The sequence below is a fragment of the Thunnus thynnus genome, chromosome 15, assembly GCF_963924715.1.
Source record: "Thunnus thynnus chromosome 15, fThuThy2.1, whole genome shotgun sequence".
NCBI classification, from domain to species: Eukaryota; Metazoa; Chordata; class Actinopteri; order Scombriformes; family Scombridae; genus Thunnus; species Thunnus thynnus.
Genome location: NC_089531.1, coordinates 17,879,911 through 17,906,201, shown reverse-complemented (window position 1 = coordinate 17,906,201; position 26,291 = coordinate 17,879,911). Strand labels below are relative to the sequence as shown.

The window sequence follows — 26,291 nt, the reverse complement described above, 5'->3', positions numbered from 1 at the left end:
AAAAAGTTAAGGTCAACTGATTGGAGGAGACAAACATGGACAAGGTGAGAGACGACAGTGCACCATTTGACAGTCACTGGCTGACAGGGGACAGAGAGTGGGCGAGAATGACAGATGGGCTGTTTTGGTTGCTGGTTAGTAACCCAAAAATATACTATTATTGTGATTTTAAAAAACAGAGATGCAGAAAAGGATTAAAGAATGTGTAAATACATGAGTAATGAGACTGATGGACAGAAAGAGAGAGAATAGATTCAAGACTTACATAGGGTCCTTTCCGGAGGCAGGAATCCAGTTTGTCAGCTGGTGAGGAGGAGAGGACGTACTCCACCATGCTTACACCTAGCCCTCCACTCTCAGACCGCGGGGACATCACTGAGCCCACCCCAACTTCACCACCGCCATGGAAACCCTGTCCTGGCCGACGGGACACCATGATTGGCTGAGACACAGAGTGATCTGCCGTGAAGGGTAAAGGGACTGTTAAATAAGATCCATAGAGAGGAAAAACATCACATACATATGCACCATTAACAGGACAATGTGTTAAAGGTTTCCTCATACATGAAGAACATTACAAATAAAGAAGCTACAATCGCCAGTTTTCTCACAAAGTAACAATGAATGCAGTTTTTTTTATCCCAACATGCCAGACTGCAATTAATTAGAAAAGTCAGAATGTTCACAAGTCGGATTTTGCTCAGATGGAGACACGAGGAGCCCAATTACTGTAGATATGTGCACTGAAAAAGACAAAACTAAGTGAAGACTGGCTATTGGACCTGTTAAGGAATCTTTTCCATTTAACAGATTTCACAGGAACAATTTGTTGGACTTATTTTACTGGACTTTCATAGGATTTATTTGATTGGTATAGCTCTTATTTTAATCTCATCCCCTTGGGTTTTAAATTTTTACTAACTGTTTCAACTTTCTCTTCATTCCTTTATAATTGTCTCTTTCCCACCAACGGCTGCACTGCACTCCAGGCTGTTGAAACTGCCTCTCCTGAAGTCTCTTAATTTTTTAGCAAAGATTTAGTTTTTGAGACAATTTCCTCGTCTTCCTAGAGCAGTGGTTCTCATAGTGTGGAGTCCCCAGCAAAAAGGGGAATTATTTATTTCCACTATAATTCCATCCATAAATAACACAATAACAGAATGTATGACTATTTGGTCATTGGTTTCATACACTTTCTGTAATAAAATCTTATCAAATGGGGGTCTGTGGTCAGTTTAGGGGTCTTTGACGTGAAAAAGGTTAAGAACCACTGTCTCAAACTCTTCACTGTATGTGATATTGCTCTTTACATCATAAGCAGTGCAGCCAAATGCAGATTACATGACAACAATATGGTGAGAGCATGACTATCTTTCACACTCCTGCCAGAACAGACCAACAAACATGCCGTCCGATGCGCAATTTAATGTTAAAACTACCAGGAGCAGATTAAACTCTCACAACAAACACAGTGTCAGACTGGCTCTGAAATGCAGGTATGTTTCTTTTGTCACTATGCCTACAGAAATAACTGCACTGTGATGATATTATACACCAGAGAAGAGAACATCAGGGTGATTTCACTTTGACATCAGCTTTTGATTCTGACAGAATCTAAATATATATTTTCTAATAGCAGACGGTGATTGTTCTGGTGGTTTCTTGATGTACTTGATAAAATAAACTGCCATGTATCACTAACGTTACTGCATTCATAACAGCTTGCACTCCGTCACCTTATCACAAACGTAAGCCGGATTAGTAAATACCTGAGGCACCCCATGCACTGTCTCTCCACTGGTCCAGGAAGATCCCTTTTGGTCCATCCTTCCCAGAGTCGTCTGTCTCCCAGAACTTCTTACCAGTTAGCAGCTGCTGCAGTGACACAGAAGAGACAGGAAGAAGAAAAGATGACAATGGTTACACAGATATTGCAAGAAAAAAAAAAAATCCATAGACATGTGATAAATGTGCATAAGTAGAATAACAAAACCTATTTAATGGGACATTAAATCGACTTTTTTGGTGTCAAGCAATTGGTGCTGAGATGTTTTGTGCTGCAATTTCCAGCAATACACTCATGTGTTCAAAGTATTTTGACCCCTGACTGCACCCCAAACAAACAAGTACAGTCTATTCTCACTGGATGAGTGCGGCAAACACAAAGTAACACCATAATTACAGACAGTGCCTTAGAGCAACCAGAGAACAATTACGCCTCATTATTTTAATTTAGAAAATGTCATTTGTTATTCTGAATAATGGTTTTGACTAATTTGAAGTGTTTGTTCCTCTCCATATCCATCTTCATTTTCTATTACATTCAGCACTTTTCTCACATTAAAGGGCACCTTGTTTGGGTTAAACTAATGTGATCAGTATCTTCTGGCAGCAGGAAACAACAACTCTTGATTGCGTGGAGACTTCAAAAAATCTAAAAATCTGTTACTTTAAAAGAAATTGTTATTTCATGGTAAAAAATAAAGATAATTTTGCTTTACGTTACGGCTCTATTAAAGTCTGTAGCAGCAAAACAATACTTGGTCAACATGACATTCAAACAAAAAAACAAACATCCATCAGCACTATGTTCACTAAGCCAAAACTAATTGTAGGCACTGGCCCAACATAACAGAATTACTCAGGGTAGACAGTGTTTAATAAATGCCAACAGCCAGTCCAACCAGCTCGAATGAAAAAGCATCTCTGCTCAGCTGCTTCTCATCTTTCAGAGCCTTTTACTCTGGGAAAACAATGCCAACAAAGTCCACACTACTTTTTTGCTCAAAGGCCTTCCACTGAGTAATTGATCCATTTCTTTTTCCTTGGATTTCCTGTTATTTAAGTTTGAGGCTCTGTGTGTAATCCATCATGTGTCTATTCAGCCAGGTGCCCAAGTCACAAAATACAGGGCGGCCATTTTCATGTGCTGACATACAATATCTGACCTCGTCTGATCCAGAGATTTTAGACCAAAGTTTAAATAAGTAAAAAAGAATTTTAAAAAAAGCCTAAAAGCTCTGTTATCAGCTGACGTATTTAATCCACAATCATTCAGTTGTAGAAAGCCGAGGCCCTTGCACATATAACATATTTACCACTGAGCTACGTCACCTTATTCTAGACAAAAGCGTGACCCAAATCATCTGCCCTGATGTCTCACCTCTCCCATGGCGCGTCCCTCCAAAGCCAGAGCCTGAAAGTCATGGTTCAGCTCGTCCATAGATCGCACCTACAGACAGAAACAAATGACAATTTATGTTGCTGATGCTAAACACAAACTTTAATTGCCTTTGTTAATTAGTAATTACCCAAATAAAATGATTTGCATGAAGAATTACGGCAGCCAAAACTAAAACAGGTTTTCAAAACAATCTAAAGAATTTAACACCAACCGAGACCAGCAGTTAGTGTTGATTTTGTCTCATATTAAATGTCACTGATGATGTTTTCAAAAGTAGAGGTTGAAACTACAAAAGATGTAGGCTTCAGTATAACAGAGACTTTTATCATTTTATTTCTAGTGCATTATTTTATTGTAACAAAGGAACTGAATTTCATTTAAGTGTAGAAATGTTATTCAAGGTGAACTTTATACAGGCAAACAATAGAAAATATGACATGATACAATAACAGCACTGGTAATGCAAAATAGTATGTTAACACTTGTACAACACACACACACACACACACACACACACACACACACACACCTGGCTGTCATGGATGTTGTCTCCAGTGGGCCAGCGATGTTTGCCGGGCTGTTCACCGTGCTGCCGCTGGAAGAAATAGTCTACCATGGCATCATCCTGGGAACGTCCAGCACCCGCCACACCCTAAAGAAACACACACACACACGCATATTATTATCCTGGAATTACTGGAAACAGTAACAAACAGAATGTGTCTGAGCAAAACCTGGAGACACACAGATATAGCCAAGATTTAGCAGCGCTTTACAGAGCTTATTATATTAAAAAAAAAGCTTACAAGAAAGAAAAGAGCAGGAAGAGAACATACTGAGCATGCTTCAAATACATATAGAGCATCAATATACAGTAACTGAATATCCAAATACACATACTGTGTAGTAGAAATATCAGGAGTGAAATTGGGAAAAAAAGCAAAACTATTTCACAATCTCTGTGCTACAGAGGAAAAAGCCTTTGGATGGCTCTTCTATCTCTATCAATAGTGAAGTAATTGATGTGCTTAGCAATAAAAAAAATAGCATTAAAGCCCAGGTGGAAATAATTAAAAGTGTTATGCCAGGTTTCTGAAAAAAAAAAAACAGCCAAATATCTATCTCAACCTTATGACCACAAGTTAGAAGGACTCCAAATTTGTCATTTTCAGGAAACATCATAATCAAAACACCATCTGAAAGCTGAGGCATTTTGGCCACATCCTCTTTTCTAAAAAGCACTTCCAAAGAGGAGGCAGAATTTCTTGTCACTAGCAAAGTTTTTGTTGGTTTCCTCTGTTACTCATTTTGAGGGTAAACACAAAATTCCCCAACAAGACACTGTCGTCAAAGAACAAGTCAACATGTACTGGAAACATCTGGGCTCAGAAACTTCTTGTGCACACAAAGCAGTCCAACAAGTCACTGAGACGTCATTCAATCAAACTAAACTGTTACTTATCAGATGGAGTGTCATTTCCAGGATTAGTCATTAAAATTTAACCTTGCAATCAAGTAGTAACAATTTAGTAAACTTCACTGATTACATCATCTTAAGGCCTCACAGTGCTTCCTTTGCCAAGTTGAAGCGGAGACCTTTTTTCAGAGTTAAGGATTATATTTCGCTGACTGTCAAACAACTTGCCTTGTAACTAACATAGGACACCACAGATATGTTTAATTACACAACTACCTTGAAAGGCAAACAGCTCTCCCAACAACAGCATCAGAGCCACAAGCCAGGAAGATAAATCCAGAGCTTTAGAGATCTTACCATCAGTTGTGAACTCCATATGACTGAAACGAACAATCATTTTCATTCTATTGATGTATTAGTTATTTTTAAATGAATCTCTTATTCTGGAAAACGTCTAAAGGTTATGTTGATTTCTCATCACAAATGACCAGAGCCCAAGGTGATCACCACAAATAGTTCATTTTTTGGAAATGAACCAGCAACATTTGAGAAGTAGTAATCATAGAATATGTACTGCTTTTAATAGATAAATGACTGTAAAGAATTTGTTATCAAAGTGGTCATCTGACTAATCAAGTAGTCAATCAACTGCTCATTTCATCCCTTAATACTAAGGATGCACCTGAAACCCGGGTATTTTTAAGGTCGGTTCTTTTATGGGTATTTTTTTTATATATTTTGGTGTAACTTGTGGTCGCGCTGCAGTCTCTCCTCTCTGTGTCAGTGTTTGATCGAGCCCCTCCACCACACACGCTGACAGAGCAGACAGCAGAGCAGAGAGGCCGCGGTTTAGACGGTGAAGCGAGTGAAGTGAAAGACAACGTTTTACTACGCTCGTTACTTTAAGTGCAATAAAATCTTTGCGAGTAAAAAGACAATAAGAGTAATTCGTAAAACCACCTGTTCAACAAGCGTGAACATGTGGAAAAGTGATATTTTCATCTGTTTTGCCCGCCGTCTACCACGCACCGCTGGCAAGGGTGTAGGTTTGATTTGGAAAGCAGTGGGGACATAAGTCTGGCAGCGGGTTTGAAGATCCTCCCCCAGAAGACTTAGGTATTTCCCATTGTATTTCCTGAAAATCTACACAATATATACACCCACAAGTTCATATGTATGACTCAAATACATAAAAAGACACTAATTGTAAAAAAATAAATAAGTAGACAAAAAAAAAAAAAATCGCAATACTTTTTAGGATTCACATATATATGGTACATTATAAGTTTACTCTATAAACATTTAAATGTGTTATGACACTAACTACAAGAACCTATTTGTATTAATTGTATTAATAATGTTTTATAAATATTTGAAGCAGGACTAACTCTCAGACAACACTAAAGCTCACAGCTGAAATCCTTACCTGGTCACCTCTTTCTCTTCTCTCTCTGTCTGGACTGGGCTCTGTCTCTCTCTCTCTCTCTCTCTCTCTCTCTGTGTCTGTCTGTCTCTCTCTATCTCTCTCTCTCTGATGCCTGTATTGACAACCACTCAGTGATACACCTTAACTTAGAAAAAAAAATACAAAAGGCCACTTTGTTCAGCTCATAGTGCAAATTCTTACCTGTTCACTCCTCTTTTCTTTCCCTGCCTGGTTTCGATTTTCTCTCTTTCTTTTTCTGTCTTTCTGATGTCTGTATTAACAACAAACCTAAATGAAAATGAAGAGGAACTCCTAATTTGCTATACAAGTTATGAAAATGAAAATAAGTTAACTTACTGCTGATAGATGCAAAGCAAGTGAGCTAACTCAGCCTTTTACTATATACAGTAGCTACTTACATTTACCAAGAAATAAGACCTCATGTCTCTTTTTCTTGACGTCCATGATGCTAATTCAGACTGCTGAATTAAGAGGAAATATTGCAGGAGGTTTGCTAGCTAACTACGTTATCTGCTAGTGTTAGCTAAGTAAACAAGCTACTAGTATAACGTTAATATGCCTAACTATTGTTGTTTGTACAGTACTAACCTTAGCAAGACTATTACATTTCCTGGTCTGTAGTGAGTTAGCCAGTCCAGGACAGCTGAGTCTTTCATATCACTGAACAATCAACATGTTTAATTTGATACAGCTACCATGATGTTTTGATCATAGCAGGCAAAGACAGTCTGGATTGTTGTGCTCTATCCTCGAAATCTCTCTCCTCTGACTTAAGAGCACTGCACCGTTTCTGATTCATCCAAATACACTCCAGCAAACACATCGCTGCACGTAAAGGAGGCGGCCAACAAACACCTATAAAAACTATTTCTCATCCAGTGGAGACATGAGGGAGTAAACGCTTTGTAGAGCCGATGGAAATTATATTTGATTTAAACGCATATGCAATTAATATCAAATTAGTGGTGGGGACAATTTTAGGTAATCAGTAAAGTGGTAGGGACACATCTCCGCCATACCTGCCATAAATTACACCCATGACTGCCGGTATGTTTTACACAACCATACCATGCTGATTAGAACAAGCTAAAACGAAAGCTGTCCGTATTTAGCCTAACAGTTTTGCTTAGTTTGTTACATATCTTAAAACTAGTCAGATTCTTGCAAACGCAGCTACTGGCTGAGCTAGCAGCCCCTCCTTCTAAACCAGACCCCCCACATGCCCCCCCTACCAGCAGTGCCTTCAGGCAGTGAAACAACATCAGCAACAGAGAGAGGACATCAGGACAAAGGACTGATACTGACTGATGTCTGTGCTCTTCATTCTTTCTAAACTTTAGTCAGTATTTTGATGTGAGGAATATGATTTATTTTATTGACATTTTAGATTTGTTTCCAGTGAGATATTATTGAATTTACACAGTGACTTTGCTGTTATAAACAACTCTTGCTGCTCTAAAAACAACGTTTAGTTATATTTAAAATATAAATAAATTCTAATCCTGTTCTGAATTTATACTTTTTAAATAATAATTTAAAAAAACAACAATTCTTTAGTAATGAAAAAGAACTGATAAGAGTATCGATAAAGAACCGGATTGATAAGGAGTATCATAAAGAGTTGTAGTATCAATAAAATACTAATGATACCCATCCCTACTTAACACTGACTAATTACTCAATCAAGTCACAAAACTCAAGTAAATATAATCTGCATTTCTCAAATATGAAACATGATATTCGAAAAATATCATAATATTATTTAACCAACTTAAAAATCAAAACAAAAACAACTTAAAAACCAAACATTCAACCATTAGAGCCAGCAGGCATAACTTTTACTGACTATGACCAAATAGGGTCTCATATCTGCAGCAATAAACACTCTTGTGATGTGGCTGTTGCTTTGTTCAGACCTGAATCTGCAGTCACATGCTGCTCCAACGCCACGGGGAGAAGCAACGCTGCGCTTTTGCATCACTTTGCTAAACAGCCGCTCTCAGGTGATTCCATTTCAAGTAGCAAAGCATGTTTAATATACTTTCCAGAGACATAATGTTAACTGATTTTAGTTTAACAGTGTTGACACAGTTTTAATTTACCGTAATGCTGCTGAACAGAGTATTTAAATGATATGAGAGGCTCTTTCAGCTCTACCTTATGATCTACATTTGCCGTACTGATGATGCTAGTTATATGTGCGGCTAACCAAACTAGCATGGTTTAACTAACAAGCAACAACCAACACAATGTAAAAGCTTTTAGGCTAATAGGATAAGACTGTAACAATTTGGTTTATGAGCTACACTGAACCAAATCCTGTACAGAACCACATTTCGTGCATCAAAAGCCTTGGGATGATTTCATTAGCTATGTAATATTAAATCAATTTAAATCATGAGCACTTTATTATGAACACAGGAAAGTTCCTAATGTTTTGCCCCATTATGTATGCTAAAGGGGTAGACAAAATATTAGGGACACTTTTCAATATAATGCACTCCAGTACACCACCACCGCCGCCCACTACAACCTCAATAATAAACATAAAGTAGAATTATCACCTTTCTGACAATGTCAACAAAAACTGAAAATGTATGAACTTCATTAGAGTTGAATTAGTTACAGAGCTGATGTGTTGGATTGCATTAGGTTGCACAGGTGGTCCTAATAAAGGGCTCAGTGAGTGTATAATGATATTTACCGTTTCCATTTCACTGACACTATACATATATATATATATATATATATATATATATATATATATATATATATATATATATATATATATATATATATATATATATATATATATATATATAACCATCATTTGCTTGTTTTGTACTGTACTAATAGATCTGTTACGCAAGCATAAGTGGTGACGTGATGACAAGCTTTGTTTAACAAGATAAACATGCTAAGACCAAGGTAGGTTAGTGTGGTCTTCTGTCCCAAGTTCTTCAGTCTGTCCTAAAATAACAGTCAGATGCCCAAATGAACACTGACGTATGTTTTTCTTGCTATAATCGTCCCTCCAGTTCATACTGACCAGTAGAAGTTCCCTCCCGAATGTGTTTTCAATGTAAGTGATGGGGGACAAAATCCACAGCCCTCCTTCTGTGCAAAAATGTATTTGTCAGTTTACTTGAAGCTAATATGAAGCTTCAGCCGTCCAAATTGGTCAAATCAATTCAATATTGTTCAAAGTCACTGTCTTTTTAGTGCCAAATTCCATCTTTTGGTAACTATCCTCCCACTGCAGCCGAACAGGAAAACACTGTCCGTCGAGACACAAAAAGGGAATTTTTTTTACTAAAAAAAGATTGTAACTGTAGAAGATATCCACTTTATTTGACTAACTCAGACGGCTGAAGCCTCATATTATCTTCAGATGAACTTATAAATAAATTTTTGCTCAAAACGAGGGCTGTGGATTTTGTACCTCATCATTTAAGAGAATGTAATTTAGGAGGATCTTCTAATAGTCAGTATGAATAGGAGGAATGATTACGGCGAGGAAAACCTCTTTCAGTGTTTATATGGGCACTTGACTGTTGTTTTGAGACTTTTGTGGCAAATATTAATCAATGTAGAAATTGTTAGATGGCTCACAACAGCCATAGAATACTAACTTATCAAGATAATTGACACTGTTATCGTACATAAGACCAACAGCACAGATTGGACGGCCAAATATTAACACATCTTTGCATGAATGTATGAAACATGTTAAGGTGTGAAGGTGGCGGGAATTACCTGCTGGCTGGGGGGTGTGGCCTGAGGGGTCTGCCCAGTTGGAGGGGCATGTCCTCCGCTGCTCAGCACCACGGGCATGCTGGGAGATGTAGTTCTATGGTGGGGGCTGAATGAATCCTGCCAGAGCACTGCTTTCCTCTTCAACACACACACACTGCTCATTCCACCACAGCCTGTCGAGAGAGAAATACATCTGTTAAACGCAAACAGTGGCACACTGCGTCAATATGTTGAACAAACACAATGTCTGATAAGCACTGAACAGTTTAATCATAAATAAATCCTACCCACATGTAGGTTATAAAGTTAAAAGCTACAGCTAATAATTATTGTGGGTGGGGGGGGGGGTGAGCAAAACTCGGGAGAGACTCAGCAGCCACACATTTCTCTGTTCTCTGTTTAGCGTTGTCAGGTTAGGCTAACCCGTTGTTGCTAAATTTGGAGCTAACCCCCTTCACTTCAACAGTTGGGGAAACAACAGATGTGTCTTTTCTTGGTCTTGATAAGCTGCTGCATTTATTAACTGACACACTGTAGTCTGTACTGTACATTTATTGCCAGATTGACAACTTACTGCTAACCTTTTCCTATGCTTCGCTCAAATTCACTGTCACTTTTTTGCCAGTCGCTCACGTTCAACCATTCAATTGCTACGCACACACACGACGCACTGCCCTATTCCTTAAAAGGAGTTACGCTACAAAGAGTTTTCGTGGGCAACGATATAGAGGTTGACTCACGTTTCAGAACAGCGCTGCAGAGAAGCAGCCAAACGCTATTGATTTTTCGAATGAACGGATATTTGGCATTATTCTTGGCATTAAAAAGTTTTTTCTTGGCCTTGCAGGGGTTCTCGTTTGCCTGGAGGCCTGCCAGGTTTGTACAATTATAGGGGAAACACTGCACTATTTCCCAGTGCCCAAGGTGTCACGTTGTTTTCCATCAATCAACAGTCCAAAACTCAAAAGATATACAATTTCCACTGATACAAAATGAGAAAAAAGCTGAAAATATTCGATTTTGAGAAGCTGAAACCAGAGAATGTTTGGTAAACAACTTAAATGATCCCATCCCAAAATAAATACAGATTAATTTGTTGTCCATCAACTTTTTTCCTTTCATCTCTACTGATTTAATTAGAAATAAGAATTAATAAAAATTTTCTTGAGGTGATGATTCAACTTTATGGAGGTACTTAGTGGTGCTGTTGAACCGTTTTGTGTTTTACGGCATGTGTTTTAGCTGAGTGTACCTAATAAACTGGCAACTGAGTGTAGTTTGACATATAAAACCAATTCAAGCTACAATATTTGTTGAGATATTTTTGCATCTCTGATGTGGCATGAAGTTGTCAAGTGTTGGCGGCCCATACTTATTCACAAATGACAGAGATAAATTGCCTTCATTAACATGAGATAACGTAGCACTTGCATTTCTCATTCATTGACGACGTGTGTGTTGAAGGATTTAGGCCGCATTCAGACTAAATCTGGCAATGCATGAAAAACGGCAGCTTCCCAATCATCTGAATAGGAGCAGTGCGTTTACGCTGCGGGAGTGGGGACCGCATAGGGCTCAGTAAAAAAACGCAGTAGTAGTCCGGCAAAAAGTTGAACCAGAACACAACTTGACATCATGCTGCGGTGGCCAATCACATGCATGCAAGCACACATTCCTGGTGGATTACTCTGTAACGTGAACGCCGTATCCGGCTGTTTACCTCGTGATCATCGCAAGGAAAGATAAAACTGTTGCCACAGTGATAACTTCCCAGAGTTGTAAAATCCTGTCTGTGAGTATCATAAACTGCTGCGCGGTATTTTTGCTTCTGATCAGTCCTTAAATGCATTAATCTGTAACTCCAACTTGACTTCCTGGATCGTATTTCATTGTCTCACCAATACCTCAAGCAACACGCCACCACCACCACCGCTGCCCCCTGTGCCTTAGTGCCCGGCCTTATAGTGACACTGACTGTGAACTTTGATCTTAAGCCGTTCAGAACAGGAAAATGTCAGGCAAATGACAAGATAACCAATTTATTTTACTCCATATTTGCCTGCTGTTGTCTTTTTATGAAGGGTACAAGGGACACGGTTTGTCTTTGTCATGATTTAATTAATTGTGAGCATTAATTGGTATAAGCCAGTACTTTTAGAGGACTTTTTAAAACATGTGCTGTTGCAGGACACAGTTACAGACTCCCATTAGTCTGACCTGCAGCAAAATTTCCTTAAAACTGCACTCAGTTGCTAAAACTTAAGCAGTCTAATGCAACTCAACTCCCCTGCAATCATTTATTATAAAATAATTTGTTTCTCATGTTTTGTACACTCCATTCATGTCAATAAAAGTAGACTAAATGTTAGAAACATCTCTCCGCATAACACACTAAGTTCAACAGTTCAATCAACACCTTGGAGAAGTGTTTCATCTAAAACTGAACATTACAATCCTCATGAAAATAGGATTTATTGCAGGGCTGTTTTATTAGACTGCGTTAGTTTTATCTAGGTGTAGCTAATAAACTGACAATGGAGTGTATGCTAAACAGTTAGCAATGTTCCCACTACACTGTGTCCATAACTGACATAGATGAGCTCATCCCAACCAAACAATACTTTCTCTTTGGTTAAAAATGGTGTAGTTGGTAAAATTAAGTGGTTTAATGTCTAGTTTTCGAGCTAAATCAGAGTCCTGTGTAGGATTACTAAAATAGAATTTAATAGAATTTAATATAAATTATAAATAAATTAGTTTAAATCCCCTAAAGATGGCCCCTGAATCCAAAGTACATCATTAAGTTTTTAGGTTGCAGCCACAAAAGGGCCAGCACTCATATTAATCATACAGTAGGGGCATTATTGGGGTGAAGTGGAAACCTGCCATTAAAGCTTGTGAATCACTTTACTAGCAAGCCCTGGAGGCAGGTGATTTAAACAAACTGCCAACCAGCCTATCTGCAGCCAGTATGACATACTGTAAACTTTACTGTACATCTGCTGGGCCCAAACACACCCGCTCCACTTCCAAAGAAACAGAAATATAGTGATACAAATTCTCTAGTGATAGGAATCTTCTACACCTTCATATAAAAGCCAAGTAAAAACCTACCAATACAAACTGGCCTTCAGTTAACTTCCTCACCAACATTTATTTATTTGTTTATTGTAGAAGTGCACTTTTATGTCCTAATTTCAATCTGTAATTTTAATGTTTTTTCTTATGTGTACAGCACCTTGAGTTAAACAGAGTACTTTATTGATCCCAGAGGGAAATTACAATGTTACAGCAGCCACTTGACATATCACATAATACAAAAACAATGAGGTAGGTAAAAGAAACAAATACAACTAAATACAATAGACTAACTTAAATATAAAAATAAATAGAATTTAAAAAAAACAAAATAGAGACTAGAGACATAACCATGACTAGAATAAACTATTTGCTGAGTACACACTGTTCAATGATATTAATATGCTATAATACACTGTACATTAGTGCACGTCAGGTGGATATTGCTACAGTAAGGTGCAGGATTGTCCATGTATGTTGCAGCCGCTGTATGAATAGTGCTATATCAATAAATAAACTTAACTTTTGAGTACTTATTCAGTTGCCAGTTGTGTGCAGTACATCCTACCTTTGTGAGGGTTATAATCAGTTTTGTTGAAACTGTTTTAGAGAAGTTTAGAGAGCTTTAGGGTCTTTTTGGAGGCTCTAGATTGTGGTGCTGTGTAGCTTATATTATGTCCAACCAATTTCTATCAATGAGGGTAGTCTAAATATTAACCCCCTTCCACACATGCAGTCTCTCGCTGAAATGTTCAGGAACATTTCCTGCATGGTGTCATGTGTGAATGGGAGCTGGGATCGATGTTCATTTCCCACCTCAAGACCTAATAACATTTCAGAGAAAATAGCGGTACGGCTGTGAATGAAAGCAGTAACATTGCAGGCACAAGCACGTAAAGGGTTAAGTCCGTCTGACGAACGACGCTTTCACATGGAGCTAGCGAACCAATCACAAGACTCCGCTGATGACATATTTGAATTTGTGAGCTGCTTATGTTTGCCTTGCCAATGCTTTCATGGGTGATTTGATTACTGACAATCAATACAAGTTCTTTTGTTTGCGAACAAGCTGGAAACTTGAGAGATTCCGAAATAAGAGAGCTCCTCTCAGTCCACGCAGAGTGTTTTTATGGCGGTTTTATACATTACCGCCATCTGCTGGACTGTCCCTTACCCCATCTACTCAGGCATTGCCGTGGCGTGCATGAAAAGGCGCAAGACAGAAACGTACCTGAATGTAGCTGCATGTGTCAATAGTGAAAATCACTAGCGGTGAAACTACAGCTTCAAAATTGACTATATAATTAAATCAAAACCTCTCAAGCACTTCACTGTTGTGTTAAACTACATAACTTATAGACAGATGTACCTAATAAACTGGCAACTGTGTGCATTGCATCAATGGGAACATTTAAAAAGTAAGTAAGTAGTAAGTTTGAGTGAGGTTGGTAATTTTATTAATTAAGGGTTGAAAATAAACTAGTAAGATCAGAGGGCCCCTGACGTTTAACTCAGGTAAATGGTGGTGGGCAGGTAATCATTATGTATGCAGTGACAAACCCAAGAAATATACGATGTGTTTAAACCAATCTAATTGGTGGTCGTGGTCAACAGTGGCCACAACAGCAGTCAGAGAGATATAATTTGTATTTTACAACCTCTCTTTATCCAAGAAGCTCTAATCTCTGTTAAAATTACCAGTTTCACATTAGTGTCCCTACAAGCAGTACTTTTTACACTGAGCCATATACAGTAATTACCTTTGCAAGAGATCTTTTAACGCATGCAGCTTTCTCTCATGCCTGCTGAAACCACTGTGCAACACACACCCCCTTCCACAAAAGACAAAAACCTGCTCAACAGCCTCTAAAAGATAAAAACAAACCAGCCTGCCAAGTGATCATTCACATGTAATACATTTTTACTGTACTTTTCATTCTTAGTGAAAGTGCTACAGCATTAAAATCATATAACACACAACCTAAAGAGTTGACATGAGAAAACCTTCGTGAGTAGAAAGGTTTTTATGCCTTTTTTTAAAAAAAAGACTATGTGCTCGTGTGTGTTTTCCTTCGCTCACTCTTCATTCAGCAACAAGGAAATGTGAGCTCTTTATTCCTTTGCTACACAGCTCGAAGTCAGGTAGAGACAGAAACACCCGGAAATCCACAACACTGAGGCCATTCCCCCAAAGCGAAGTTTAACTTGGCACCCGGAAACAGGCACTGTGTCCCATAATCTAACTGGGTTAATCATTATTCAATACCGGGGATCAATCCACCGCATACCGGGCACAGACAGGGGTGTGACAATACAAGCAGGCAACCTGCAGCTAGGTGTCTCAACACAGACCATACATTTCTCTCTCCTGGCAGACGTGACACATCAAAACGAAACAGAATATGCAGAAAGCCCCGTGGCAATTACCGGGTTTTCCATTATTTATTTTTACGTATCAACGTCCACTCACGCCAGTCTCCGGTCTGTTATGGACGGTTCACTGCCCGTGTCCACCAACAATAACACGGCCTCCGCGACACAAGCTCCGCCCGGGTGAACCGGTGGCCAAAACATGAGCTCCGTGCAATCTTTTTTAACGGCGGCAGCGGCCATATAACAGCATTATGTTGTTATTAATAAAAGAGCCGGGGCTCTCCACCTGTCTGCCGAGCCGGCAGCCGCACAGGCTCCCCGGGACGCGGATGCTAACAAAGGCCCGAGAGCTGTCTGGAGCGGAAGACCGACACAACGGGAGGAAGGAGGCAGCAGAAAGGGACGCTTCAGCTTCACAAAACACCCCCCCGGTTTAACCGCTCTCTGAGCCGCCATTGTAACAATACCAGCACCGGATCGTAAATAAGCAGTGCCCCGTGCTACCGCCACCACGGAAACGGTGTTACTCACCGGCGGAGAGGGTGGATGGTCGCGGATTTCGGCCCCAGTTTCTCTCTCTCTCTTGACACCCCAGGCTTTCACTCCGACAACATGGCGGCTCGGCGGAGGAGCAGGCAAGAGCGCTGCATGACGGGAAGGGATGAGAGGGAGCGTGCGGTTCATTGCGCCAACCGGGAGGGGAGGGAACTCACACCGGACCGGTGCTTTGTGGATATGTGTGTGCGTGTGTGTGTGTGTAGAGTCTGTATTAGTATTGTGTGGTGAATTCATACTTCATTTGCTTTTGACCTCATTCACATTATTTGTCCACAGAAGAAAATATTACCTCGGTAGACGTTGGCTGTACGTCCGTTTGCGTAATGGGCACGAGGGCGCCACTAAAAAAACTACAAAACTACAAAAAAAAAAAAACACTACAAAAAAACATATCTTACAAAATTTAATAAGCTGGACTACAAATATCATGATAAAATATATTTTTAACGTGGGAGATAGTTACGACGGAGTATTAGGGCCACACTGAGAGGAAAAACAGATATTTCGAGAATAAAGTCGTAATATTACGAGAATAAAATAGTAATTTTACGACAAAAAGTCGTAATTTTATGAGAATAAACTGTTATTACGAGAAAAATGTAATAGCCTATTTTGAGCGTCTTGTGAAGTTATACATTTGGTATCACACATAACGAAATACTTAATCTTTTGGCACATCAGCACCAGATCATTATGAGTATCAGGACTTGCAAATGACTTTGTCTATTTCGAAGAGGGAACCACACAGACATGGAAGATATTGCCTCTTTTTGTGGAAGAGGAGATGGCTGGAAGTGGTCCACTGCACTGTTACATCGGATATTACGACTTTTGCCTCATAAAATTCTGACTATATCCTTATAATCTCAAATATATATATATATTCCCTCAGTGTGGCTCTAATACTCCGTGTAGATAGCAGATAGAGGTGTTTACAGTGTTAAAAAACGGTTACATAGGCTATAATAGATATAGATATGGACTGTACACAATGGGTCTCTATGGTAACAGGGGTGCCTCGCAGCCATGGCAACGTGCTGCGCCGCACGGCCAGCCAGTGTGTGGCTGGCTGGACGCTCCGTTACACCTCCGGAATCCAAGTGGACGATGTGAAAAGGGGAGCGTGTGGCCCAAATAAACACAAATACATCCCAGCCAGTGGGTCTCTGGAGATGTGCCAGTGGCGACCCCGGCCGGGGCTCCAGACACCGGAGAGGAGACCGTACCAAACCGGTGTGAGGATGACGTAATGCAGATACATTATGGCTGCTCAAAATGCTTACTTTTCCGTCTGAATTTCAGTCTTCATAGGTTATGTCTCGCTAAAATAATAAAATCATACATAAACCTTTCACAGGATCATTTTCATACGTACATAAACTATAAATCTAATTAGAAATTCAACGTGCGCGTTGCTCTTTGGAGAAATTTATGGTAATTAGATGGAAATGTTTAAGATAGGAGCTTGCATGCTACAGTCTTACTAAATAATAAAACAAAGGGAGAGATTCTTATTCATATCAGAGCCAATAAGCTATTAAAGGGGGTTTTTGCTTTTAAAAAATGACATTCTATGATATATGAGGGATATTTTCCTATTGGTCAATTCAGATGTGTTTTTTAGATGTGCTGACAGATAAATGTGCTCAAAACTAATTAGAACTAATTGCACTTTAATTGCTTATGAGTCATACAGTCACTAACATATAATGAGCTATACCATATTAAAAACATATGTTATTTCTTCTTAATAAATAAAATTTACTGAAATGAAATGGTCAGTGAACTTACTATTTAACACTGCAGACATTCAGTTTTGAATATCATACTGCTATTTTTGTAATAGTGGACTGTCTTTCTATCAAACGCATCATATTATTTTGATAAATCAAAACCTCATTGTACAATATCAGCTCACCAGGGTGCATATTTGTATAATCTTCCAAACTAATCTGGCAAAAATGTAATTCTGTGTCCCCTAATCCCGATATTAATATAATGTAATCATAGCTAGGAATGAAAGCACTCAACTAATTAAACCTGTGGCCACTCTCAGCGAGAGACAAGTATGTTTACAGATGAGAACAGAAGTCATATTTAATGTAGAAAGTGTATTTTTATTATTTCAAACTTCACCTTACACCCAATAAGGTATTCACCTCATACCTGTCTCCCTCTTTCCCTCTGCTTCATCTCACTAGTGAGAAAAGGTGATTGATAGAATTAGCTGCAGATGGGTTAAAAGAGGGCAGCATCAGGATATCCGAGAGAGAGAACAAGAGAAACATGTATGAAGAAAAGCTTTACCCCTCTCCCCCCCCCCCAGCCCCACCCATCCCCTAATGCAATCCTCCTTTTTTCTAAATGGAACCAACAAAACAATCATTGGCTGGTTATTTACATGCACAGTATTCCCACTGCTCCGCCCCCCCACCCCCAACCCCACCCCTATCCCCCCCACCCCCATAGACACACTAATGCCTGATCCCAAAGCCATCTGCATCCCTAATCAACAGCATTACATGTAGGATCACTTCGTTTTCCTGAAAATAAAATGTCTCGGCACTGGACATTTGACTTGATTTTTGCTGTAATCCTGAACTTGTGTGGTGATATCCTACATGTTTCTTATTGACAAATAAATCCCATGATAAGACCAAAAAATACCAATAAATTGATCCAAAAACAATTTTAAAAAACACATTTGCTGATGTTGCTGTAAATAACTCACTAGTGCACCGAATCAGCAGCTGAAAAAACTCTCCAACAAATGCACTGTTTATTGTTTAAAATCTACAGCGCATAGTTGTTTTAGGAAATTATTTAGCCTTTTTTTTAAAAAAAAAGAAGTTTATCTCTGTGACACCTCTCCAGGAAGAAATGATCTTGGGGCGGAGAGTCACAGACAAGCTGAGGACAGTTTACAGATGAATGCTTTCTTAGTTTTGGTTTTTCATGGGATTTTTTCTTTTTTTTTTTTTGACAATGACAGAAAACATAATATATTGCCAGCCTGATCCTTTAAGCAGTTCCTCCTTTCTGCTCCAGCAACTGCTTTATTACCTCAGCAGATCAGCGCTTTAAGTTACAAAGCTTGAATGTCAAAAGTGGGTTTAACTGCACCAGAAAAGAGGGAAAGATGGCTTTGGGAACGGGAATCGTTAAGACTGCTCTAGTTTGACATCACCACATTCTAAAACGACAACAGGTACGAGCCGTGCCTCTTTTTATTATGTGACCCCACCCACATTCCCACCCCCACACACACACACACACACACACACACACTCAGACATTCACACACACACTCACACATTCACACACACACACACATATAAGCACCCTCCCCAAAAAAATTCACAGGGGCACCAAGTGGTAACAGTCCAGGGTGCAACCATAAAGCACCAGCTAGTCCTGTGAAGTTACACAGTCACACACACACATATTACACACACACACACACACACACACACTTGTGGGAGTGTTGAGAGCTGGCAGTTTAGTGAAGTGTGTCTTCGGTGATTTTGACAGAGGTGTCCCCAGCTCTTGTTCTTTGTATTTCTCCTGTCCGTCCCCTTCTCGTTGATCGTATCGCACCACCTGGTATGCTGGTTCTTCCCTGAGCTCTGTACATTCTATTCAGGGCTGTATTTCTCCTTCTCAGACACAAGCGCACACACACACACACACACACACACAGACGTCTCTCTCTCTCCCTCTGGGTGGGGTTAAGTCCATTCCTCGGGTAAACTGTGACACACAGAGTGAGTGTAATCAGGGCGACCGCTGCGTTCCATCCACAGTGACACTGTCAGGGTTTTGAGCCTGAAGGGGGCGCTACCAACAGTTAACCAGCCCTGGGGTGCAGAGACGGGGTGAGGGGGGTAAGAGCAAAGGAATCACACAGTCAGACATCAGTTATAGTGGACTTTGACATAATTGCATGAAAGGAAATGTTACACATGTTCAGTCTAGTCATCCTGAGGAAAGGTTGCATTACAAACTGGAGGTGTTTGGTGTGAAAGAGGGCATTTAGGAGGCAGGGGGGTCTAAATAAAGATGCTACTGAGTTAAATAAGGGCAGCGTTTCTGAAGCTTGACCCATAATGGGGACTAAAAGTAGAGCTTTGATCTTGACCTTTTTTTTTTTTTTTTTTTTTAAATCTGTCTCATGTTAGTCTCCCAGCTTTATGGCAGCGTGACACTACATCACTGGAGTGCCCCTTGAAAGACAAATGTTCAACAATAAGATCAAAAAGAAGAAGGAGAACAAAGCAGAGAAACATTGGAGACTGTTATATATTTGTAACTCACGTGTAGAGAGGCTGCAGTTGCAGATGAGAGGACTTCTGAGGAGGCTGGTAGCCGTAAGAGTCGAAGCCACCAATGAAATCAACTTCAAAAGGAGAGAGAAAGAAAAGGATGACATCATTCCACTTTCTCTTAAATTAGATTTTTTTAACCATGTGTTGTATTTCAAGATTATATTCTGTTTTGATATGAAAATCTATTAAAGCATCAGATTGTATCACAATGCTTTTATATAAGACTGTAAATCCATCGTGACATCAGAATCTGTATAGATGCACCAATACATCATCTGTCCCACTATCTGTATGTCACTGATACACTGTTCTAATCTTTCTCCATTGATTCAGAGGAACGCACTTATGTGGCGTCAGCTGATAAGGAAAATAATCCCTGATTTTCAGCATCAGAATAAATATAGACCACAGGTTAGACTTCTGTTGATGAAGATAACAGCGTTTTCTTTTCTCCAAAGGCAAAATCTATGACACTCCTTTGATGTTGTATTGCTACAATTCTTTCACGTTGAAATTTAAGCTAAGACATGAACAAGGTAGAAAATCACCATGATTTTCTTTAATTTACAACATGTTATACATGTAACCCAATAAACTGCTGCAGGTATTAACTAGAGTTAGACAGATTATTGCTGATATATTGGTGTCAGTGTATATGTCGGCCCATAAATAGCAAGAAACTGCAGAACAGGAATGCTAAAGAAACCTAACAACAGATCTGCCATAAATTCTACTGAACTTTCAGTTTTTGTTGACACTGTCAGAAAGGTGATAATTCTCCTTTATGTTTATTATTGAGGTTATAGTGGGTGGTGGTGTACTGGAGTGCATTATATTGAAAAGTGTTCCTAATATTTTGTCCCCCTCATGTAATGGATGTATTAATGGAGGGGACAAAATATTAGGAACACTTTACAACCATCCACTATGATAATCATAATCATAAACATAAAGTAGAATTATCATGTTTCTGACAATGTACAAGCTTCTTAAAAGTAGAATAAATGGCAGATCTGTTGTATTGGATTAAATTAGATTGCACAGGTGTTCCTAATTAAGTGCTCAGAGAGTTGGTCATGATTCTTTAAAAAAAAACAAATTTAAGGGATGTTTGACTAAAATATTGTTTATGTTATGTTTTTATCTAAAAAAATAGTATAAGCTGATACATCATTAAAGGATTTTTTAAACTCTCAAATATCAATATTGTGATCAGCCTCAAAAATCCCTTTATGGTCAGGCTATAGTAATAATGCATCACCTCGTGTGTGTCAGTATTATTTCACCATTACCACTATGTTATGACATAGCATACAGTTAAGACTTCATTATGGCACAGCATGCCTTTCCTTTTCCAGGAAATCAGGCTTATGATGTCATATTTCAACTACAGGATGTAATTTCCTTTGCTGAGTGAGAGTTAAACACACACGAGGGACACATGAGGAGAAGCATCACTCAGACCCACAGATGGCACACACAAGCCAACAGACAAGCACTAGCCGGCAGACAGCCGGACACCCTGATGGTGGGAATACTCCCGCAGACATCTCTAATACTCCCTACAGATGGAGTGCTCACATCACCCAGAGGGAATCCTCTGCCGTGATATCACTCAGCGTGACTCAGGCAGAGAAAACGATGAACTTACAGCACTCGCATTCAAAGCCATGGATCGCTGACACAAAAGCCCTCGTGACAGTTTGACACAAGTAAACCTAATCGGCTGAACAAGGCGCTCAGAGAGGATAAAAACGACTTGAGGAGAAGACAAAAGCACTCACAGCTGTCCTCGTCATCCTGGAAGACTTTGCTCACGTAGCAGGCGTATACAAAGCCAAAGAGCTGTTAGAGAAGAGATGAGATGGTGACTTTTGTTGCATAGACTAAGTCAAGGCTGTCCAGTGTTTGATATAAAGTGGATGGAGGATGAGGATCTATAATAGCTTTATAATATCAAGTTATGTGTTTGTGGTGTACTAAAGCCAAATGAATGAAACAGGAGCACAGTGTGTGATTAAATGTGTGAGTGTGTGTATGAGGGGATCTGCCAAAAACTGTTCAAGATACGTACAGCCAATAGGACCTGAATGGCTGAGCTCAACACCTCGATGTACTGGTAGTCAAGGAGACACCCGGAGACAGTGATGACATGGTGGTCGTCAGGGGCCATGTGAGAGTCTAGCACTGGCGTTACCAGGCAACCGGGACCATGCTCCATCCACCACGAACGATGAAGGGAAGTGTTGAACGTCATGAGAAAGTCCCTGTCCTGAACACATATACACAAACATACACAGTTTCAGTGTGTATGTAGTAGGGATGCAACCAACTTTTATTCTCATTATTAATTCCTCTGTGAAAAGCAGCAAATCCTCACATTTGAGAGGCTGGTAACAGATTGTTAGACATTGTTGCTTGATACATGACCAGTTGTTCCCAACCTTAGGGTGGGGACCCCTAACAGGGGAAATGTGAGGGGTTGCAACGCAATATGGTTAAAATGATAAGATGGCATTAAAAAAATAAATAAATAAAAATTTCAAAATTTGGTTTATTTTTCAGACTTTCTTCAAATCTTTACTTACTGGATACGTTTACATATTTAGGCCTCTAAAAAGTATTAAAATAAAACAAGTGAAGAAGAAATATTCACTCTTAGGGTAAACTGGTAAAAGCCTGTAGATACTGATGAGGAGACTGTGATGAAGAGTTGCAAATAGACACTGCTTTGTTTAAGGGCTCATAAGCCATAAAGGTTGGGAACCTGTGACTAAAACTGATAATTATCAAAGTCATTAATTGATTAATAAACTAATAGTTTCAGCATTGAAGAAGATACTGTTTTGAATCAGAGCAAATATATATAAACACACAGAACGTACCTGAGACAGGTTTCCAACCTCCAGGTAGAAACAGATGATGAAGGAGTTCCAACCCACCCAAAGGACCAGCCATACTGCATACTGCAACAGACAGACGTCAGTGTTGATTTAAAAGTAACTATACACACACACACACACACACACACACACACATATATATATATGTTCTCTATCAGTCTCAAGCAAAACTGTAACAACAGTAGAGAATGACGGATTAACTCACAAAGATGAGGTATCTGAAGCGGAACTGCACGGTGCCGAACATGCCCAGGATGACAGCCATAATGTGCAGGAAGTTGGCCAGGATGGGAGCCCACTGGTAGCCCAGAAAATCAAACACCTGTCTCTGGAGGGCTGCCACCTATGGGACAGTGAGAGGGGGGTCACACACACATCAGAATAAGGACAAACACACACAAATACACCCAAATACAACAACAACACACACAAGCAATCAAGGCTTCACACGAACCAAACATACACACACACACACACACACAGACAGTGACAGGGACACACATACACAGGTCTGCCGCAGTTGTTTCCATGGTAACTGCCTGGAGCACCAGCCAGTCCAGTGACTGTATAAGAGGAGCACCCCCCAAAAGCTCCCCCAAACTAATGAGAATCTATGGGCCGGATCCCCCTGCCACACAACAACTCATCAGTCCTGCAAACAATAGCCTGGACAACAAGCTCTGACACTGCTGCCTCCTGCATCATACTCACTACAGGAACAGCTGATACAGTCTCATATTACACTCTTATTACATTTTAGAGCAACAGTCTCAAGCTATTTGTAGACACAAGGAACAGCTAACTTTAACTTGAGAATGGAGACCAGATGGTGAACATTGTCCCTCTTGTGCTTAACATTCACATGGTTTAGCCAGAATGGGTCTATCACCCCTCTCTCTCTCTCTCTCTCTCTCTCTCTCTCTCTCTCTCTCTCTCTCTCTCTACAGACCACCCTGACACCAAAGAGCCCCCCTGCCCTGCTCCCTCTGCTTCAAAGACACACAAACACACACACACCCTTGCCTGTAATGTGGCATGGCACCCCAGCAGCTGCAGCTCAAAGCTTTTTTAGGGTGACTGTACGGAGAGGCTGGACAAAAATGTCTGATTACAATGTGCGGGTCTGTAATTATATCTTCATGCTGAGTGAGGAGAGAGAGGCAGCTTTGGTCGTGCACACACAAAACACACAAACACACACATATACACTCACCAACTGCAATGAGCATATCACCAGCAGCGTGCATCTTCCGTCGCACTTCCCCATCTTGGAGGGCTCAGGTCGCGGCTTGGAGCCGCGGAGGCTCCGGGGGAATGACGGGTCCCCGGTCAGATCCAGACTGCCTGGCCGTCTCAGCTCACACCATTCCCGGATGAATCGACCTGCCCAAGGCCGCCGCCTCCTCCTGAAACGCTGGTCTGGCGCTTCCACTCACAGTGGGTGACCCATCTTGGCCGCTGGTTTTTGTCGGTAAATACCAATAACGGGTGTGTTTTTGAGGAAGAGGAGAGGAAGAGGAGGAGGAGGAGGAGGAGGAGAAGGAGGAGGAGAAGGAGGAGGAGGAGGAGGAGGAGGAGGGGGCGTCCACTTCACACCGGCCTGCTGCGGTCCGACCACCACCGACAACCGATTCACCTCGGCCACACCTTCCGGAGAGGGGACACACAAAGGCACAAAGAGAGACGGAAGGCTGTCATAATCCGCCCGAGGCTACAGACAGAAATGAACATCATATGATACCGGATCACACGGGGGCGGCGGGGAGGAGGGGGCCGACCCCGCAGTGTTACTACGGCTAACGTTGGGCTACTTGCAATCCGCTACGGACACAAAGCAGCCCGTTGTGACTCACGGTTTTCTAGGAGCGGAAGAGTACTCGTCCACCACCACTTCCACCACTGCCTCCACCACCACAACCTCCCCCCGTCGTCCCGATCTTCTTCTCCTCGAGCTGTTCGGGGAAAAGAAGTCAAGTTAACGGGCAGATCTGCTCACCGGTACCGGAGGAATGGGCTCCTTCGCTCCGTCTCGCAGCAGTCTTTTGTCAACAATCGGTGCCGGGGCGTGCGCAGGAGGAGCCGGGGGGAGAGAGAGGGAGAGGGAGAGAGAGAGAGAGAGAGAGAGGAGGGGGTGGGGGCTCTCAGTCACCGCGACCCCCTCGAGGAGGAGCTGCATGGATTCTGCAGACCCGCGTGCGTGCTTTTCATGCGTGCGCGCGGCCGATCGGCAGCCCCGGGAAAAAGGGAGCACAAAAGGAACGGGGGGCTCGCGGTGGTGGTGAAAGAGGAGGAGGAGGTGGCTCAGACAGCCGAAAATAATAAAGTCTGCTCCGCTCCCTACCTCCACGAGAGCGAGAGAGCGAGAGAGAGAGAGAGAGAGAGAGAGAGAGAGAGAGAGAGAGAGAGAGAGAGAGAGAGAGGATACAGGCCGGGAAGAGAGCAGCTCTGGCCCGCGGTGCTGCTCTCTTCTCTGCCTGCGGTTATTCAGAGCAGGACGGGGGTGGTGGGGGAGACACAATTAACAGGCCTGTTTAATCCCATCTACTCACCATCAGCAATAAAGTGAGCCTTAGATAAACTACTTGGAAAGGAACATAATGCACGCCTTGTTGTTTATCGCGAGGCCAGTGACAATCAATGCAAAACAAACCATTTAATATCCAGTTCACTACAATCTCTGCCGACGATTTTTTCCTCGTGTCCCAAATATAAAGTGAGTTAACAGAACTGTGCTTTTAATGATAAAGAGCTACAATATTTTTATGCAGTGTCTTCATACAGTGCATAACTCAAGAAATATCTAGTTGCAATAGATAAAATGACCCAAAATCAGTAGAAAGAAACTTAGTATAGCTCCAGTCACATGCCAATAACTCCATGTAGTGCTAATTAAACTGACCTGATTCATAGATCACTATAGATAGACTAATCCAGAGGTTGAAAAAGCTCAGCCCTGCATGGAAATGACAGTATTTCTGGAAGGAGAAAAAAAATCTATTAAAAGCCTTCATTCGTTTTTAAAGAAATATAAGCAGACATATGAGCAGTAAAAGTGTCCAAAGTAGTTGCAGACACTTTTTGGGCCCCTTTCAGTGTTGAATCTTCATTTCAGTTCAGTTCTTTTTTTATTGTCACACATAAGGAAATCATTTTGCAGCAAAGCAAATGAAAAACCAATAAAAACACAGTGAAACAACACATGACATTAAAAGTATGTTAATTATACTCTGTACAGAAAGTAAAGTAAAAA

At 40.6% G+C, this 26,291-nt stretch overlaps 2 protein-coding genes across 5 annotated transcripts in view; both read right to left on the bottom strand.

Moving 5' to 3' along the window:
- Positions 1-15,904, bottom strand: part of pum1 (pumilio RNA-binding family member 1) — a 31,659-nt gene extending 15,755 nt beyond the window's left edge. Inside the window, exons 1-8 of one of the 3 annotated variants that reach the window (XM_067613183.1) lie at positions 15,787-15,885; positions 9,805-9,977; positions 6,229-6,315; positions 6,028-6,139; positions 3,714-3,836; positions 3,164-3,232; positions 1,770-1,875; positions 266-459 (exon numbers count right to left, since the gene is read on the bottom strand). In XM_067613183.1, coding sequence (XP_067469284.1) covers positions 266-459; positions 1,770-1,875; positions 3,164-3,232; positions 3,714-3,836; positions 6,028-6,139; positions 6,229-6,315; positions 9,805-9,854 — 741 coding nt within the window. In that variant the 5' untranslated portion in view covers positions 9,855-9,977; positions 15,787-15,885. Of the gene's footprint in view, positions 1-265; positions 460-1,769; positions 1,876-3,163; positions 3,233-3,713; positions 3,837-6,027; positions 6,140-6,228; positions 6,316-9,804; positions 9,978-15,786 lie in introns of all 3 variants that reach the window. The other 2 variants (XM_067613184.1, XM_067613185.1) reach the window with 2 other exon arrangements.
- Positions 15,905-18,365: 2,461 nt separating this feature from the next.
- nkain1 (sodium/potassium transporting ATPase interacting 1) lies at positions 18,366-25,293 on the bottom strand. 2 transcript variants are annotated; one of them, XM_067613182.1, is made up of 8 exons: positions 24,895-25,293; positions 24,255-24,688; positions 23,247-23,384; positions 23,024-23,104; positions 22,213-22,410; positions 21,923-21,983; positions 20,128-20,209; positions 18,366-19,670 (listed from the first exon to the last, which is right to left on the bottom strand). In XM_067613182.1, the coding sequence occupies exons 2-8, from the start codon at positions 24,306-24,308 to the stop codon at positions 19,661-19,663; spliced, it is 624 nt and encodes a 207-aa protein (XP_067469283.1). In that variant the 5' UTR covers positions 24,309-24,688; positions 24,895-25,293; the 3' UTR covers positions 18,366-19,660. The 2 variants fall into 2 exon arrangements, with proteins under 2 accessions (XP_067469283.1, XP_067469282.1); XM_067613181.1 differs by having other exon boundaries at positions 25,038-25,293.
- Between the last annotated feature and the right edge of the window lie 998 nt (positions 25,294-26,291).